This window comes from Oncorhynchus gorbuscha, linkage group LG13 (genome assembly GCF_021184085.1).
Source record: "Oncorhynchus gorbuscha isolate QuinsamMale2020 ecotype Even-year linkage group LG13, OgorEven_v1.0, whole genome shotgun sequence".
Classification (NCBI taxonomy): Eukaryota; Metazoa; Chordata; class Actinopteri; order Salmoniformes; family Salmonidae; genus Oncorhynchus; species Oncorhynchus gorbuscha.
Window position 1 is genome coordinate 10,746,726 of NC_060185.1, and position 19,744 is coordinate 10,766,469.

The 19,744-nt window shown below is 45.3% G+C and overlaps 1 protein-coding gene across 3 annotated transcripts in view; it reads left to right on the forward strand.

The window, feature by feature from the left end:
• Nucleotides 1-241: 241 nt before the first annotated feature.
• The window catches only part of LOC123992499 (rho guanine nucleotide exchange factor 26-like), an 88,358-nt gene continuing 68,855 nt past the window's right edge, over nt 242-19,744 (forward strand). The window contains exons 1-5 of one of the 3 annotated variants that reach the window (XM_046293689.1): nt 242-561; nt 4,812-6,235; nt 6,971-7,022; nt 7,691-7,830; nt 19,114-19,170. In XM_046293689.1, coding sequence (XP_046149645.1) covers nt 4,901-6,235; nt 6,971-7,022; nt 7,691-7,830; nt 19,114-19,170 — 1,584 coding nt within the window. In that variant the 5' untranslated portion in view covers nt 242-561; nt 4,812-4,900. The remainder of the gene's footprint in view (nt 562-4,811; nt 6,236-6,970; nt 7,023-7,690; nt 7,831-19,113; nt 19,171-19,744) is intronic. The other 2 variants (XM_046293688.1, XM_046293687.1) reach the window with 2 other exon arrangements.

Consider the following 19,744-nt stretch of genomic DNA (forward strand, 5'->3'; position numbering starts at 1 on the left):
TGGCTTCACTCTAAAGAACCACGGGGAGGCGCCAGATTGTGAACTAGTCCCACACTTCACTTTACAAACTACTCCCAAATGTAGATCATTTTTCTCCAAATGGTCACTGATTTTGTTGAGCTACAAGTCTACATCATTTAGGACGTTTTCTTGTCCTTTTTTTGTCTTAGAATGTTTATGCGCAGGGCTATTGCTTTGCTTCTCTGTTGTTGACATGGTGAAAAGTTCAACTCGGTTGAATTGTAGTGCACTTAACGTCACGTGCATTTGGGTAGGCTTCTGTGCTGTTTGGCAATCGGCATTCCTCCTCCTCTCTATTAGTCTCCTGCACACAACACTCTCGGAGAGAACACAATGACATATCGGAGTTCGAGACACGGTGAAGACAGCCGATGGTCACCGGACTACTGATGGGAAAACGATTTTTTCGCACAAAATTAACCGTTTACACCTCAAGCATAAACTTTCAAACAACAGGAAAACTTTGCCTTATTATATTGAGAACTCCAGGACACAGGCACCATGGCGAGGTTTTACAGGGGAACCACGAATCAATAGAAAGTAAGTCTGTTATCCATCACGGGTTACTGGAAGACTCGGCTCGCGGTGCGCTGGAGGAGCCGTTTCTTTTATAACTCAATGTGGGAACTCGCTGGTAACATAGTTTCCCCCTGTAGCCTACTTCTCTGCATAGACACTTTTCCAATGTGGTGTCTGAACGTGTTCTGATGCATAGTTTTTAACTAGACCTTAGCTCGTTTTGGACCTTTTTTAAATCATTTAGGACAAGCATGTCTGTCACTGGTCCTCTAACGTTACTGTATCGGGGTTCATGTGGTCCAATACTGTTCATGGTTATTCGGCTAGTGGTGCAGTGGTAAAGGAACGAAATAGCCCTTGACCCAGTTCCATTACAGTAAGAGTCAGTGGGTGAAGGCTTGTCCTGTAGGGGGGGGGTCATTAACTTGCATCGCTTGCGGTATGGTTTCGGAAGAATAAGGACCTTGTCTTTCATATCAGTGAGAAATAATTGAGTAAAAAGTTAAATTGATCCACACACATTGATAGAGTTAGGGATAGTGTTCCCACCAGCGCTTGGTTCGGGATGAAATAAGTGCAGGTGTCTTTTTCCAATTCAGTCCATTAGACTATGTTCACCGAAATTCACAAATAACATTATGCTATAGAGACCTCTGATTATTCAATTAAGGGTTTATACACATTTACCTTGACTTTTAATCAATTGTTCATGACTATTATTATAGCCTAGATGGGAAAAGTAAGCATTGTTGACACTGGAATGCTGCAGTTTTTTAAAATTTATTTATTTATTTTTTTTCACCTTTATTTAACCAGGTAGGCTAGTTGAGAACAAGTTCTCATTTGCAACTGCGACCTGGCCAAGATAAAGCATAGCAGTGTGAACAGACAACACAGAGTTACACATGGAATAAACAATTAACAAGTCAATAACACAGTAGAAAAAAATGGGCAGCCTATATACAATGTGTGCAAAAGGCATGAGGAGGTAGGCGAATAATACAATTTTGCAGATTAACACTGGAGTGATAAATGATCAGATGGTCATGTACAGGTAGAGATATTGGTGTGCAGAAGAGCAGAAAAATAAATAAATAAAAACAGTATAAAAACAGTATGGGAATGAGGTAGGTGAAAATGGGTGGGCTATTTTCCTATAGACTATGTACAGCTGCAGCGATCGGTTCTGATGTTTGAAGTTGGTGAGGGAGGTTAGCTGATGTTTGAAGTTGGTGAGCCAGGAGATGGCCAAAAGTCTCAACTTCAGCATGATGGCTCCTTTTCCCCAGTCCATCTGACTGTGCTGTTCCAGTCATAGGCAGCAGAGTACTGGAACTAGGAAAGGCGGCCAAATGATGTGTTGGCTTTAGGGATGATCAGTGAGATACACCTGCTGGAGCGCGTGCTACGGATGGGTGTTGCCATCGTGACCAGTGAACTGAGATAAGGCGGAGCTTTACCTAGCATGGACTTGTAGATGACCTGGAGCCAGTGGGTCTGGCAGTGAACTGAGATAAGGCGAATATGTAGTGAGGGCCAGCCGACTAGAGCATACAAGTCGCAGTGGTGGGTGGTATAAGGTGCTTTAGTGACAAAACGGATGGCACTGTGATAGACTGCATCCAGTTTGCTGAGTAGAGTGTTGGAAGCCATTTTGTAGATGACATCGCTGAAGTCGAGGATCGGTAGGATAGTCAGTTTTACTAGGGTAAGTTTGGCAGCGTGAGTGAAGGAGGCTTTGTTGCGGAATAGAAAGCCGACTCTTGATTTGATTTTCGATTGGAGATGTTTGATGTGGGTCTGGAAGGAGAGTTTGCAGTCTAGCCAGACACCTAGGTACTTATAGACTGAAAAAGTACCCAATTTTCATACCTGAGTGAAAGTAAAGATACCTTAAAAGAAAATGACTCAAGTAAAAGTGAAAGTCACACAGTAAAATACTATTTGAGTAAAAGTGTAAAAGTATTTGGTTTTAAATGTACTTAAGTTTCAAAAGTAAATGTACAAATAGTTTCAAATTCTTTATATTAAGCAAACCAGACAACATGATTTTCTAGTTTTTTTAATTTACAGATTGACATGGGCACAGTTCAACACTCAGACAAAATTCACAAATGAAGCATTTGTGTTTAGTGAGACAGTCAGATCAGAAGCAGTAGGGATGACAAGGGATGTTCTCTTGATAAGTGCGTGAATTAGACAATTGCCTGTCCTGCTAAAGCATTAAACATGTAACAAGTACTTTTGGGTTTCAGGGAAAATGTAAGGAGTAAAAAGTATATTTTCCTTAGGAATGTAGATCCAATTGTATTGGTCACATACACATTATTAGCACATGTTATTGCAGGTGTAGCGAAATGCTTGTGTTTCTAGCTCCGACAGTGCAGTAATATCTAACAGGTAATATCTAACAAATGACACAGCATATACCCAATACACACAAATCTAAGTAGACATGAATTAAGACTATATACATATGAACAAGTGATGTCTGGGTGGAATGGACTTAATATACAGTAGAATAGTATAGAAAAGGAGTATATACATATGAGATGAGTAATGCAAGATATGTAAACATTATTAAAGTGAATGAGAGCATAGTATAGAATACAGTATATACATATGAGATGACTAATGCAAGATATGTAAACATTATTAAAGTGAATGAGAGCATAGTATATAATACAGTATATACATATGAGATGTAGTGGAGTAAAAGTTGTAAAAAAATCTATATAAAAGGTAAAGTACAGATACCCAAAACAACTACTTCAGTACTTTACTCCAGTGCTGCTTGTCAACGTGGTCAACCCTCCATCTGGAGAGCTCCTGGGTGTGCAGGCTTTTTATCCAGAGTCTGCTTATCAAGTTCCTTGAGCAGCTAATGTTTAGGCTACGATGTGGTTAGACCAGGACATGAACAAATGCCTGCACACCCAGTAGCTATCCTGGAGGATGGTTGCCATCCTTGATGTAAAATATTGCAACATTACAACCAAATACTTTTGTCTTTATACAATGATTCCCTCATTCAATTAATCATGGATCAAAGCACGGTATCTAACTAGACATGTTTATATATACGGCTCTAGTATTCGTGTTTTAGGGGAGATCTAGGCACAGCAAGTTATTTGTCATTTATGCTGTTTCTAACGATCTCACAATGACATGGCTGCTATTTGATAGAGGGGAATCCCAGGTTGCCAACGGTGCAGATTTATTTAGGCTCTACAGTACCGGTGGAAAGGCGACAAAGACATTAATGCTATAGTTAACTAGCAAGATAACTGCCAACAAGTTATGTTTTGAATTGGCTATCTCGTCTGTCATTATTTTATACCTGCTGTGAAATGTCCAGCTCTCTCCCCTCAGGCAACATCTCACTGGCGCGCACAGACACGCACTGTTTATGACAATGCTGATATGTCGATTTTTAAGTGATTGATACTATTTAAGTGTGTCTTCATGAATTACATTAACACACATTATGAAACCAATTTCCACGACCTTAAAAACCCTCGTTTGACAATTTGGAATAGTGCATCATGCGCATTCAATCTGGTATATTTTCAATCTGCGCAATCTGGAACGGGCTACGGTCACTCACAGGCTCGCGCAAATAAACGTGAACAAAGCGGAATCAGACTATTAATGCCCACTATCAATTGCTATTTAATGCAGTTCTCGCCTTCATTCCGTTTTTGGTCAATGTTTTTTTGCGCGTCAATCTGAGCTAATTTAGGCTACTTTGTTTTAAAGAGGAGCCGGTATGCAATTCCCCCAAAATTAGAAGTGCTGGTAGGTCGCTCTGGCCCAGGTCAAGCACTAGTTCCCAAGCTGACACGTCTCCGCGTTACACGGAAAACAACAGGAAGACGAGGCGACCACCTGTGTGTCAGCATAACGTGGAACGTGTAGTTTCATTGGATGGAGACGCCCATTGCTGTATGGATCTGTGCAAAAAGTGTATTTTAAAAAATATATATTTTAAGGATTCCTTCTGGCTGATTTAAAGATAAATGTTTCGAAATCCATAGGCAAGCGATGAAACGTTAAAACAGAGTCAGAATTGTAGTTCACAGGAGGCTGTCATGGGCAAAACGAATGGCTGAGAACTGTAAGGCAGAATGCTGCCTAGAGTTTTCAAGAGCTAAGGAATGACCCAACTTGTGACCTCACAGACAGACCTAACCCTGAAAAGTCAGGACTTATCCTAATACCCCTCCAGCTTTGATTTTGATATATCTCTCTCTCTGTGTGTTTACAACCAGGGGTTATTACAGTTCTCTTCTGGGTTGGACCAGTTGGGTCAGACGAGAGACTCCTCAGTGACAAAGAAAAGACGAGTGATTGACGCACCATGGAGGGCGGGAACGATGTGGATCTGTCCAACAGTAACATCACCCCGCTGTGGAAGAGGCGCTCAGCCAACCACACTGGCCCCAGCAAGCTAAAGGCCCGGCCCCTCAGCTACCAGATAGATGGAGTCCACATGACTGACTTCCCCGTAGAGGACAACAAGTGCAGCTTTACCTTGAGCCAGCCTGCAGAGAGACTGGTGGCCACGCCGGGAGGAGGGACGGTCATTCTGAAGCACGTTCTCAACCAACCCACCAAGAAAACACGGGTAGTCAGGAGTATAAGTATTGGACATCTGTCCAAAGGACGTTTCTCTCTGTCCAAGTTGAAATCGGAGGATGATAAGTCACTGTCGTTGAACAGTAAGACATGTCACGGTGGGAGTGTTGATAATGTGTGGTCAGACAAGCCTCGGGTGGACACCCAGAATCGACTATCCAGCCCGTTCACCCTCACCACTCACAGGGACCAGATAGTGTTTGGGATGAGCCCTTCACCGCCGGACTCTGCCTCCTCAAAACACCCCTCTCCCCCTGCCTCCCCCAATAAGCACCACCACCATAACCTGACCTCCCCTTCTTCCTACCACCCCTTAACTCCTGTCCCCTCTCCCCGTAACCCCAGCCCCTCTCCCCCTAACCCCAGCCCCTCTCCCCCTAATCCCAGCCCCTCTCCCCCTAACCCCAGCCCCTCCACCCCTAACCCCAGCCCCAGCCCCTCCACCCCTAGTCTCCACACCCCTACCCCATCCCACAGCTCCACCTCCAGTATCAACTCCCTCTCTTCCCTCATCTCCACCCCTTCTGACCTCCCCACACCCCACAGCCCCTCCTCTGCTGACATGTCTGCCCCCTCTCCTTCCCCCTCTCATTCCCCCACTCCCACCCTCTCTCCCTCCATCTCCCTATCTCCTCCTCCCTCCATTGTCCTCAGCACCCACAGTGCAGCTGCCCTTAAGAAGGGCACACAACAGCTGATCCCCAAAGGGCTGGCGTCCCTGAGCAAGGCCTCTCCTGCTGGGGTACAGAGCCACGGCATGGGGGGTCTGCTGGGCCTGGATCCTACCAAGCGGGCCCTGCGAGCCCTCAGCATGGTGGAGACTGGATCCTTCTTCTCCACTGGCGTAGGTTCCGGGGGAGGGGGGACAGACCAGGATGAGAGCACTGGGACTCTGAAGAGAGGGTTGAGGTCTACCTCGTACAGGAGAGCAGTGGTAAGTGGAGTGGAAATGGAAATACCATCTGATGACCTCAAGACCCATCGTCTGTCCCAACCTGTGCTCCGAGGACTACAGGAGGTCAAGGAGAGACCGACCAGCCCTGGGAAGAAGAACAAGGTAGGAAGACATGTATTCACCCATTATTGTCCAGGAAATTGTCATTCCTATTAACTGCTATGTCATGATACCATTCTCTCCATGCGTTGCCCCATGTGCCTGGATATTACTGTCTCTTACTTGAATTAACACTCATCTGCCTGATGGATCCATGTCTGATGGATTATTCTCAGGAGACGCTTGTGTTGAAGTCCTACTAATAGTGAAGTCCTACTAATAGTGAAGTCCTACTAATAGTGAAGTCCTACTAATAGTGAAGTCCTACTAATAGTGAAGTCCTACTAATAGTGAAGTCCTACTAATAGTGAAGTCCTACTAATAGTGAAGTCCTACTAATAGTGAAGTCCTACTAATAGTGAAGTCCTACTAATAGTGAAGTCCTACTAATAGTGAAGTCCTACTAATAGTGAAGTCCTACTAATAGTGAAGGACTGTGATTATAACACACTTCAGTCCACTGCTCTGTAATTAGGCAGGTCAGGGGTCAAGAGCAGGTCCCAGGGGAGACCTACTACCACTTGTCATTTAGAACGTGACAGATGTGTGTTTAGAATGTCATTCATAACCAGATTTGGCTAATAAAGCATCATTTCGGATATTCAGCCGACTGCTCATGATAACAGATCTAGTGACAGTTTCAGTTCATTGTGTTAATATAGTAGTACGGCTGGGGCAGGGAGATCTGATCCTGGGTCTGTTATTAATAGTGACATGGGATCTTGTTCTGTCTCCCAGAGTCCTGATAAGAAGCCAGGACTGATCACACAGAGGACATTTGACAGTGAAGGTGAGTGCCACTTCTCTGTCTTAGTCATGTATATGAACTGGTGATGACTATGCCTTTCTGTACACATGGTTGAGGTCTTGCTGTCAATGGGGACTGTACTATTGTGATCCACCCTCAACCTGTCTGTCTGTGGTGTGATCCACCCTCAACCTGTCTGTCTGTCTGTGGTGTGATCCACCCTCAACCTGTCTGTCTGTCTGTGGTGTGATCCACCCTCAACCTGTCTGTCTGTCTGTGGTGTGATCCACCCTCAACCTGTCTGGCTCTCTGTGTTGTGATCCACCATCAACCTGTCTGTCTGTCTGTGGTGTGATCCACCCTCAACCTGTCTGTCTGTCTGTCTGTGGTGTGATCCACCCTCAACCTGTCTGTCTGTGGTGTGATCCACCCTCAACCTGTCTGTCTGTGGTGTGATCCACCCTCAACCTGTCTGTCTGTCTGTGGTGTGATCCACCCTCAACCTGTCTGTCTGTCTGTCTGTGGTGTGACCCACCCTCAACCTGTCTGTCTGTCTGTCTGTCTGTGGTGTGATCCACCCTCAACCTGTCTGTCTGTCTGTCTGTGGTGTGATCCACCCTCAACCTGTCTGTCTGTGGTGTGATCCACCCTCAACCTGTCTGTCTGTGTTGTGATCTACCCTCAACCTGTCTGTCTGTGGTGTGATCCAGAGGAGGAACTGTATCAGAACTACCAGGAGAAAGCTCTTCACAATGACTCTGATGAGGACCAGTCCAGAGAGGCCAAACCTGATGACCGCATTGTGATGCAGTACAGACCCATACGCACCTCCTGGAGCCAACTCAGTGTGGTGAGACACACACACACACACGCACACACACAGTGCATTGTGGTGCAGTGCCTCTCATACAGTACAGAGACAAACACAGGGCCTTGTTGGGAAATGGACTGCCAGGGCTGTGAGGGATGTTGTCACATCTGGTCTGGCTGCAATCCTTACCCATCCTCCATCTCTCTCTCTCTTTCTCCTACTCTGTCTGTGACTATCTGTCTCTCTCTCTCTCTCTCTGTCTCTTCATTACTCTCAGTCTAGATATGGAATTAAAACAGGGATAGGGAGGGAAGAAGCAGGGTGAGGGAGGGAGCAGGTTTGGGAGGGTGACGGAGGGAGCAGGTTTGGGAGGGTGACGGAGGGAGCAGGTTTGGGAGGGTGGGTGAGGGAGCAGGTTTGGGAGGGTGGATGAGGGAGCAGGTTTGGGAGGGTGAGGGAGGGTGCATGTTTGGGAGGGTGAAGGAGGGAGCAGGAGAGGAAGGGGAGGGTGAGGGAGGGAGCAGGAGAGGAAGGGAGAAAGGTCTGGGACAGCAGACTGAGAGGAGGAGAGGAAGGGAGTAAGATCTGGGGCAGCAGACTGAGAGGAGGAGAGGAAGGGAATAAGATCTGGGGCAGCAGACTGAGAGGAGGAGAGGAAGGGAGAAAGATTTGGGGCAGCAGACTGAGAGGAGGAGAGGAAGGGAGAAAGATTTGGGGCAGCAGACTGAGAGGAGGAGAGGAAGGGAGTAAGATCTGGGACAGCAGAATGAGAGGAGGAGAGGAAGGGAGAAAGATTTGGGGCAGCAGACTGAGAGGAGGAGAGGAAGGGAGTAAGATCTGGGGCAGCAGACTGAGAGGAGGAGAGGAAGGGAGAAAGATCTGGGGCAGCAGACTGAGAGCACCACCCGGCATGGCGACACCTTTTTGGCAAACACCAGAGATTCCTCTCAATGAAACAATGTTAAATATGTTCTCCCTGGAGTACGTTGTGATGGGATCCAGAATGGTAGGAGAGGAACAGGGGAAAGGAGGGGACAGTACTGTAGAGACCAGAATGGTAGGAGAGGAACAGGGGAAAGGAGGGGACAGTACTGTAGAGACCAGAATGGTAGGAGAGGAACGGGGGAAAGGAGGGGACAGTACGTTGTGATGGGATCCAGAATGGTAGGAGAGGAACAGGGGAAAGGAGGGGACAGTACTGTAGAGACCAGAATGGTAGGAGAGGAACGGGGGAAAGGAGGGGACAGTACGTTGTGATGGGATCCAGAATGGTAGGAGAGGAACAGGGGAAAGGAGGGGACAGTACTGTAGAGACCAGAATGGTAGGAGAGGAACGGGGGAAAGGAGGGGACAGTACTGTAGAGACCAGAATGGTAGGAGAGGAACAGGGGAAAGGAGGGGACAGTACGTTGTGATGGGATCCAGAATGGTAGGAGAGGAACGGGGGAAAGGAGGGGACAGTACGTTGTGATGGGATCCAGAATGGTAGGAGAGGAACGGGGGAAAGGAGGGGACAGTACGTTGTGATGGGATCCAGAATGGTAGGAGAGGAACGGGGGAAAGGAGGGGACAGTACGTTGTGATGGGATCCAGAATGGTAGGAGAGGAACGGGGGAAAGGAGGGGACAGTACGTTGTGATGGGATCCAGAATGGTAGGAGAGGAACAGGGGAAAGGAGGGGACAGTACGTTGTGATGGGATCCAGAATGGTAGGAGAGGAACAGGGGAAAGGAGGGGACAGTACTGTAGAGACCAGAATGGTAGGAGAGGAACAGGGGAAAGGAGGGGACAGTACGTTGTGATGGGATCCAGAATGGTAGGAGAGGAACGGGGGAAAGGAGGGGACAGTACGTTGTGATGGGATCCAGAATCGTAGGAGAGGAACAGGGGAAAGGAGGGGACAGTACGTTGTGATGGGATCCAGAATGGTAGGAGAGGAACAGGGGAAAGGAGGGGACAGTACGTTGTGATGGGATCCAGAATGGTAGGAGAGGAACAGGGGAAAGGAGGGGACAGTACTGTAGAGACCAGAATGGTAGGAGAGGAACAGGGGAAAGGAGGGGACAGTACTGTAGAGACCAGAATGGTAGGAGAGGAACAGGGGAAAGGAGGGGACAGTACTGTAGAGACCAGTACTGTAGAGACCAGTACTATAGAGACCAGTACTGTAGGAGACCAGTACTGTAGGAGACCAGTACTGTAGGGGACAGTACTGTAGGAGACCAGTACTGTAGGAGACCAGTACTGTAGAGACCAGTACTGTAGAGACGGTGGGGGACAGTTCTGTAGGGGACAGTACTGTAGAGACGGCGGGGGACAATACTGTAGGGGACAGTACTGTAGAGACTTTGGGGGACAGTGCTGTAGGGTCTGTACGGTAGGGGACAGTACTGTAGAGACGGTGGGGGACAGTACTGTAGGGGACAGTACTGTTGGGGACAGTACTGTAGAGACTGTAGGGGACAGTACTGTAGAGACGGTGGGGGACAGTACTGTAGAGACTGTAGGGGACAGCACTGTAGAGACTGTAGGGGACAATACTGTAGAGACTGTAGAGGACAGTACTGTAGAGACGGTGGGGGACAGTACTGTAGGGGACAGTACTGTAGAGACTGTAGGGGACAATACTGTAGAGACGGTGGGGGACAGTACTGTAGAGACTGTAGGGGACAGTACTGTAGAGACTGTAGGGGACAGTACTGTAGATACTGTAGGGGACAGTACTGTAGAGACTGTAGGGGACAGTACTGTAGAGACTGTAGGGGACAGTACTGTAGAGACTGTAGGGGGCAGTACTGTAGAGACTGTAGGGGACAGTACTGTAGGGGACAGTACTGTAGAGGACAGTTAGTTCTGATCGAAATATTCAAACAAAGTTGACTTATCCAGATATTTCCAAGGAGAGGAGTCCTGTCCCAGTCCTGTCCCAGTCCTGTGTTTGTTGCCAGAAGGAAGGTCTATGGGCCATGACATGTGACAGGGCAGGCTGTAGTGTTTTATAGTAGTTAGATGTTCTGCTGTTTACTCTGTGACAGGGCAGGCTGTAGTGGTTTATAGTAGTTAGATGTTCTGCTGTTTACTCTGTGACAGGGCAGGCTGTAGTGGTTTATAGTAGTTAGATGTTCTGCTGTTTACTCTGTGACAGGGCAGGCTGTAGTGGTTATAGTAGTTAGATGTTCTGCTGTTTACTCTGTGACAGGGCAGGCTGTAGTGGTTATAGTAGTTAGATGTTCTGCTGTTTACTCTGTGACAGGGCAGGCTGTAGTGGTTTATAGTAGTTAGATGTTCTGCTGTTTACTCTGTGACAGTGCAGGCTGTAGTGGTTTATAGTAGTTAGATGTTCTGCTGTTTACTCTGTGACAGGGCAGGCTGTAGTTGTTTATAGTAGTTAGATGTTCAGCTGTTTACTCTGTGACAGGGCAGGCTGTAGTGGTTTATAGTAGTTAGATGTTCTGCTGTTTACTCTGTGACAGGGCAGGCTGTAGTGGTTTATAGTAGTTAGATGTTCTGCTGTTTACTCTGTGACAGGGCAGGCTGTAGTGGTTATAGTAGTTAGATGTTCTGCTGTTTACTCTGTGACAGGGCAGGCTGTAGTGGTTTATAGTAGTTAGATGTTCTGCTGTTTCTCCTGGTCAGTAACTGATGGTAAGTAACCTGGAGGTTTCCGTACCTTCATTCTCTGAAGGAGCAGACAAATCCACCCTCCTGGAAATGAGAGAATTATTTGATGTTTAACAGATGGACAGAAGTGGCATCAATGTCCAAACTGACAGAACCTGTTCCTACTATCACACTTCCTTTCCCAGTCTGACAGCTACCGCTTTGGTTCAGACTCTCTGTTTCATAGAAGTCTCTAGTTTCCAGTAACACCTGTCAGGTCAGACTCTGTTTCCTAGTAGTCTCTAGTTTCCAGTAACACCTGTAAGGTCAGACTCTGTTTCCTAGTAGTCTCTAGTTTCCAGTAACACCTGTAAGGTCAGACTCTGTTTCCTAGAAGTCTCTAGTTTCCAGTAACACCTGTCAGGTCAGACTCTGTTTCCTAGAAGTCTCTAGTTTCCAGTAACACCTGTCAGGTCAGACTCTGTTTCCTAGAAGTCTCTAGTTTCCAGTAACACCTGTCAGGTCAGACTCTGTTTCCTAGAAGTCTCTAGTTTCCAGTAACACCTGTCAGGTCAGACTCTGTTTCCTAGAAGTCTCTAGTTTCCAGTAACACCTGTAAGGTCAGACTGTTTCCTAAAAGTCTCTAGTTTCCAGTAACACCTGTCAGGTCAGACTCTGTTTCCTAAAAGTCTCTAGTTTCCAGTAACACCTGTCAGGTCAGACTCTGTTTCCTAAAAGTCTCTAGTTTCCAGTAACACCTGTAAGGTCAGACTCTGTTTCCTAGAAGTCTCTAGTGTCCAGTAACACCTGTAAGGTCAGACTCTGTTTCCTAGAAGTCTCTAGTTTCCAGTAACACCTGTAAGGTCAGACTCTGTTTCCTAGAAGTCTCTAGTTTCCAGTAACACCTGTAAGGTCAGACTCTGTTTCCTAGAAGTCTCTAGTTTCCAGTAACACCTGTAAGGTCAGACTCTGTTTCCTAGTAGTCTCTAGTTTCCAGTAACACCTGTAAGGTCAGACTCTGTTTCCTAGAAGTCTCTAGTGTCCAGTAACACCTGTCAGGTCAGACTCTGTTTCCTAGAAGTCTCTAGTTTCCAGTAACACCTGTCAGGTCAGACTCTGTTTCCTAGAAGTCTCTAGTTTCCAGTAACACCTGTCAGGTCAGACTCTGTTTCCTAGAAGTCTCTAGTTTCCAGTAACACCTGTCAGGTCAGACTCTGTTTCCTAGAAGTCTCTAGTTTCCAGTAACACCTGTCAGGTCAGACTCTGTTTCCTAGAAGTCTCTAGTTTCCAGTAACACCTGTAAGGTCAGACTCTGTTTCCTAGTAGTCTCTAGTTTCCAGTAACACCTGTAAGGTCAGACTCTGTTTCCTAGAAGTCTCTAGTGTCCAGTAACACCTGTAAGGTCAGACTCTGTTTCCTAGAAGTCTCTAGTTTCCAGTAACACCTGTAAGGTCAGACTCTGTTTCCTAGAAGTCTCTAGTTTCCAGTAACACCTGTAAGGTCAGACTCTGTTTCCTGGAAGTCTCTAGTTTCCAGTAACACCTGTCAGGTCAGACTCTGTTTCCTAGAAGTCTCTAGTTTCCAGTAACACCTGTCAGGTCAGACTGTTTCCTGGAAGTCTCTAGTTTCCAGTAACACCTGTAAGGTCAGACTCTGTTTCCTGGAAGTCTCTAGTTTCCAGTAACACCTGTAAGGTCAGACTCTGTTTCCTGGAAGTCTCTAGTTTCCAGTAACACCTGTCAGGTCAGACTCTGTTTCCTAGAAGTCTCTAGTGTCCAGTAACACCTGTCAGGTCAGACTCTGTTTCCTGGAAGTCTCTAGTTTCCAGTAACCGTAGGGACAGGGGGAAGTGTTGTATCTAAGAGTGTTGACACCATACTCTCAGATGAGAGGCTTAACCCCCCCGGTTAAGGGTAGGACAGGGGAGTAAGGGTAAGACAATGATAGATTTATGCCTACGGTTAACATCTTACCTCAACCACTCCCTTTTGAGTGAATACTGCGTTTCTGTTGTCACGGTTACACCTGTCCCTCTGTGTTCTCAGGGAAACTCCAAAAGCAGGGCAAAGTTCAGTCGTCGTGGCGGGAAGGTGGTTGCTAGGACACTAAGGACCTGCAAGGCCGTAGATAGATAAATAGAAGTTGCTTGCCTTTTAAAGGGAATTTGTCTTGCACAATAGCACAAACTTGGCAAGCTGTTGGCATTTTGGCTGTAGTGGTTTGGCTATTGGCTTGTGTGTTTTGTGTCCTAGTCTGGATGTGTTTGCAAAGGTCTCCATTAGGTTTGTCACGATACCAGTATCACAATACTCCGAGGTATCGCAGCAAGGAAAGAAAAGACGAAGCAGACTCCGTTTCCTGAGGAAAACAGTCATAATGTTAGTAACAAGCAGCCTGAAGTGTTTCACCCAGAATCACGTTTGTTTTCCTCGCTTTAACCCACTATATGTTACTTACAGGAGGGTTTCAAATCAAATGAAATGTATTTATATAGCCCTTTGTACATCAGCTGATATCTCAAAGTGCTGTACAGAAACCCAGCCTAAAACCCCAAACAGCAAGCAATGCAGGTGTAAAAGGACCAGAGAGTTTAGTCTGCTTGGTGTTTTCCTTGTTGCCATGGAAAATCAGGTATTGTAGTATCGCCATCCTGGTATCATGACAACCCTAGTCGGCCTGACCCCATTTAGTCGGCCTGACCCCATTTAGTCGGCCTGACCCCATTTAGTCGGCCTGACCCCATTTAGTCGGCCTGACCCCATTTAGTCGGCCTGACCCCCATTTAGTCGGCCTGACCCCATTTAGTCGGCCTGACCCCATTTAGTCGACTGGTCCATTGTTTGGTCTTTAGGCTGTTGGTCGACTGAGATTGTTTTAGTCGAGCAGTAACATAAACAGCACAAGTCAGTAGTTTGGACACACCTACTCATTCAAGGGTTTTCCTTTATTTTTAATATTTTCGACATTGTACAATAATAATGCAGACATCAACACTATGAAATAACACACATGGAATCATGTTGTCACCAAAAAAAGTGTTAAACAAATAAAAATATATTTGAGATTCTTCAAAGTAGCCACCCTTTGCCTTGATGACAGCTTTGCACACTCTTGGCATTCTGACAACCAGCTTCATGAGGTAGTCAACTGGAATGCATTTCAATTAACAGGTGTGCCTTGTTAATTTGTGGAATTTCTTTCCTTAATGCATTTGAGCCAATCAGTTGTGTCGTGACAAGGTAGGGGTGGTATACAGAAGATAGTCCTATTTGGCATTCTCTCAACCAGCTTCACCTGGAATGCTTTTCCAACAGTCTTGAAGGAGTTCCCACATATGCTGAGCACTTGTTGGCTGCTTTTCCTTCAGTCTGCGGTCCAACTCATCCCAAACCATCTCAAATGGGTTGAGGTTGGGTGATTGTGGAGGCCAGGTCATCTGATGCAGCACTCCATCACTCTCCTTCTTGGACAAATAGCCCTTACACAGCCTGGATGTGTGTTGGGTCATTGTCCTGTTGATAATTAAATTATAGTTCCATTAAGAGTAGAATACTGTTGTAGCCATGCTGGTTAAGTGTGCTTTGAATGCTAAATAAATCACAGACATTGTCACCAGCAAAGCACACCCACACCATTACACCTCCTCCTCCATGCTTCATGGTGGGAACCACACATGCAGAGATCATCCATTCACCTACTCTTCGTCTCACAAAGACATGGTGGTTGGAACAAAAAATCTCAAATTTGGACTCAAAGGACAGATTTCCACCGGTCTAATGTTCATTGCTCGTGTTTCTTGGCCAAAGCAAGTCTCTTATTATTATTGGTGTCCTTTAGTAGTGGTTTCTTTGCAGGAATTCTACCATGTAGGCCTGATTCACACAGTCTCCTCTGAAAAGTTGATGTTGACATGTGTCTGTTACTTGAACTCTAATCTAACATTTATTTGGGCTGTAATTTCTGATGCTGGTAACTCTAACTTATCCTCTGCAGCAGAGGTAACTCTGGGTCTTCCTTTCCAGTGTTGGTCCTCATGAGAGACAGGTAACTCTAACTTATCCTCTGCAGCAGAGGTAACTCTGGGTCTTCCTTTCCAGTGTTGGTCCTCATGAGAGACAGGTAACTCTAACTTCTCCTCTGCAGCAGAGGTAACTCTGGGTCTTCCTTTCCAGTGTTGGTCCTCATGAGAGCCAGTTTCATCATAGCGCTTGATGGTTTTTGCGACTGCACTTGAAGAAAATTTTCTGACCATATTTTCTGACCATGCCTTAAAGTAATGATGGACTGTTGTTTCTCTTTTCTTTTTTGAGCTGTTCTTGCAATAATATGGACTTAGCCCTATTTAGTAATAGACCATCTTCTGTATACCACACCTACCTTGTCACAACACAACTGATTGGCTAAAACGCATTAAGAATGAAAGAAATTCACACCATTCCAGGTGACTACCTCATGAAGATGGTTGAGAGATTTTTTAAAACACTTTTTTTGGTTGCTACATGATTACATATGTGTTATTTCATAGTTTTGATGTCTTCACTATTATTCTACAATGTAGAACATAGTAAAAATAAAGAGCAACCCTTGAATGAGTAGGTGTGTCCAAACTACTGACTGGTACTGTATACAATAGTTCTTCAATTCCTGAATTACAATAGTTCTTCAATTCCTGAATTACAATAGTTCCTCAATTCCTAAATTACAATAGTTCCTCAATTCCTAAATTACAATAGTTCCTCAATTCCTGAATTACAATAGTTCTTCAATTCCTGAATTACAATAGTTCCCCAATTCCTAAATTACAATAGTTCCTCAATTCCTGAATTACAATAGTTCCTCAATTCCTAAATTACAATAGTTCTTCAATTCCTAAATTACAATAGTTCTTCAATTCCTAAATTACAATAGTTCTTCAATTCCTAAATTACAATAGTTCCTCAATTCCTAAATTACAATAGTTCTTCAATTCCTAAATTACAATAGATCCTCAATTCCTAAATTACATTAGATCCTCAATCCCTGAATTACAGTAGTTCTTCAATTCCTAAATTACAATAGATCCTCAATTCCTGAATTACAATAGTTCCTCAATTCCTAAATTACAATAGTTCCTCAATTCCTAAATTACAATAGTTCTTCAATTCCTAAATTACAATAGTTCTTCAATTCCTAAATTACAATAGTTCCTCAATTCCTAAATTACAATAGTTCTTCAATTCCTAAATTACAATAGATCCTCAATTCCTAAATTACATTATATCCTCAATTCCTGAATTACAGTAGTTCTTCAATTCCTAAATTACAATAGATCCTCAATTCCTGAATTACAATAGTTCCTGAATTACAATAGTTCCTCAATTCCTGAATTACAATAATTCCTCAATTCCTCAATTCCTGAATTACAATAGTTTCTCAATGTATTTGAAAAATATTTCCAGCTCTCTCTCATTCAGGTTGCTTGTAATGATTGATTTATGTAGGAGTGGAAGGGTTATTGGGGAAGATGACAAAGGACCCGGTATGGAGAAGTATTGGTAGGAAGCAGGGATTGGAGCAGTGGGCGATGGAGACATGTTGGCTCTAATGCTGCCTACAGGTCTTGTCTTTTCCGCTCCTCCTGGCTGAGTTTATCAGAAACGCCACTCAGCTCCTATGGGTCTACAGGTCTTCATTCAGCTCCTACAGGTATTTATTCAGCTCCTACATGTCTTTATTCAGCTCCTACGGGTCTACAGGTCTTTATTCAGCTCCTATAGGTCTACAGGTCTTTATTCAGCTCCTACGGGTCTACAGGTCTTTATTCAGCTCCTATAGGTCTACAGGTCTTTATTCAGCTCCTACAGGTCTACAGGTCTTTATTCAGTTCCTACAGGTCTACAGGTCTTTATTCAGCTCCTACAGGTCTACAGGTCTTTATTCAGCTCCTACAGGTCTACAGGTCTTTATTCAGTTCCTACAGGTCTACAGGTCTTTATTCAGCTCCTACAGGTCTACAGGTCTTTATTCAGTTCCTACAGGTCTACAGGTCTTTATTCAGCTCCTACAGGTCTACAGGTCTTTATTCAGCTCCTACAGGTCTACAGGTCTTTATTCAGTTCCTACAGGTCTACAGGTCTTTATTCAGCTCCTACAGGTCTACAGGTCTTTATTCAGTTCCTACAGGTCTACAGGTCTTTATTCAGCTCCTACAGGTCTACAGGTCTTTATTCAGCTCCTACAGGTCTACAGGTCTTTATTCAGTTCCTATTCAGGTCTACAGGTCTTTATTCAGCTCCTACAGGTCTACAGGTCTTTATTCAGTTCCTACAGGTCTACAGGTCTTTATTCAGTTCCTACAGGTCTACAGGTCTTTATTCAGCTCCTACAGGTCTACAGGTCTTTATTCAGCTCCTACAGGTCTACAGGTCTTTATTCAGTTCCTACAGGTCTACAGGTCTTTATTCAGTTCCTACAGGTCTACAGGTCTTTATTCAGCTCCTACAGGTCTACAGGTCTTTATTCAGCTCCTATAGGTCTACAGGTCTTTATTCAGTTCCTACAGGTATACAGGTCTTTATTCAGCTCCTACAGGTCTACAGGTCTTTATTCAGTTCCTACAGGTCTACAGGTCTTTATTCAGCTCCTACAGGTCTACAGGTCTTTATTCAGCTCCTACAGGTCTACAGGTCTTTATTCAGCTCCTACAGGTCTACAGGTCTTTATTCAGCTCCTACAGGTCTACAGGTCTTTATTCAGCTCCTACAGGTCTACAGGTCTTTATTCAGCTCCTACAGGTCTACAGGTCTTTATTCAGCTCCTACAGGTCTACAGGTCTTTATTCAGTTCCTACAGGTCTACAGGTCTTTATTCAGCTCCTACAGGTCTACAGGTCTTTATTCAGTTCCTACAGGTCTACAGGTCTTTATTCAGCTCCTACAGGTCTACAGGTCTTTATTCAGCTCCTACAGGTCTACAGGTCTTTATTCAGTTCCTACAGGTCTACAGGTCTTTATTCAGTTCCTACAGGTCTACAGGTCTTTATTCAGTTCCTACGGGTCTACAGGTCTTTATTCAGCTCCTACAGGTCTACAGGTCTTTATTCAGCTCCTACAGGTCTACAGGTCTTTATTCAGTTCCTACAGGTCTACAGGTCTTTATTCAGTTCCTACAGGTCTACAGGTCTGTTATGAGAACTACTCCTGTGGTGGAGTCATGAACAGTGTGTGTCTGTCTTGCTGCTTTCACAGACAGAAAATGTGTGTGTGCTGCCACAGACAGCTGAACACACATTAGCCCTAATTCCTCTAAAAGCAGACACCTGAGAGTTTACACTGTGATGGATACAGAGGTATGCCTCACCTCTAAACAATTCCTTTCATTCCTAAAGTTGTGTGACTGTTTTGTTTTGCTAACAGTTGGCAAATATAGCCAGTAGACGCGTGTGTGTGTGTGTGTGTGTGTGTGTGTGTGTGTGTGTGTGTGTGTGTGTGTGTGTGTGTGTGTGTGTGTGTGTGTGTGTGTGTGTGTGTGTGTGTGTGTGTGTGTGTGTGTGTGTGTGTGTGTGTGTGTGTGTGTGTGTGTGTGCGTGCGTGCGTGCGTGCGTGCGTGCGTGTGTGTAGTGTGTGTGTGTGTGTGTGTAGTGTGTGCGTGTGTGTGTGCGTGCATTGTGTGTGTGTGTGCGTGTGTGTTTTCTTCCTGATGTTATTACTGAAACCTGTGTTCTAACCTGTGTTTGTCCTGCAGGTAAAGAAGAGTGGCGTTTCTGATAAACTCAGCCAGGAGGAGCGGAAAAGACAAGAGGTAACAGTGTGTGTGTGTGTGTGTGTGTGTGTGTGTGTGTGGTGTGTGTGTGTGTGTGTGTGTGTGTGTGTGTGTGTGTGTGTGTGTGTGTGTGTGTGTGTGTGTGTGTTCGTGCGTTGTGTGTGCGTGCGTTGTGTGTGTGTGTGTGCATGCGTTGTGTGTGTGTGCGTGCGTGCATTGTGTGTGTGTGTGTGCATGTGTGTGTGTGCATGTGTGTGTGTGTGCGTGCGTTGTGTGTGTGTGTGTGTGCATGTGTGTGTGTGTGCGTGCGTTGTGTGTGTGTGTGTGCATGTGTGTGTGTGTGCGTGCGTTGTGTGTGTGTGTGTGCATGTGTGTGTGTGTGCGTGCGTTGTGTGTGTGTGTGTGCATGTGTGTGTGTGTGCGTGCGTTGTGTGTGTGTGTGTGCATGCGTTGTGTGTGCGTGCGTTGTGTGTGTGTGTGTGTGTGCATGCGTTGTGTGTGTGTGCGTGCGTGCATTGTGTGTGTGTGTGTGTGTATGCGTGCGTTGTGTGTGTGTGTGCGTGCGTTGTGTGTGTGTGTGTGCATGCGTTGTGTGTGCGTGCGTTGTGTGTGT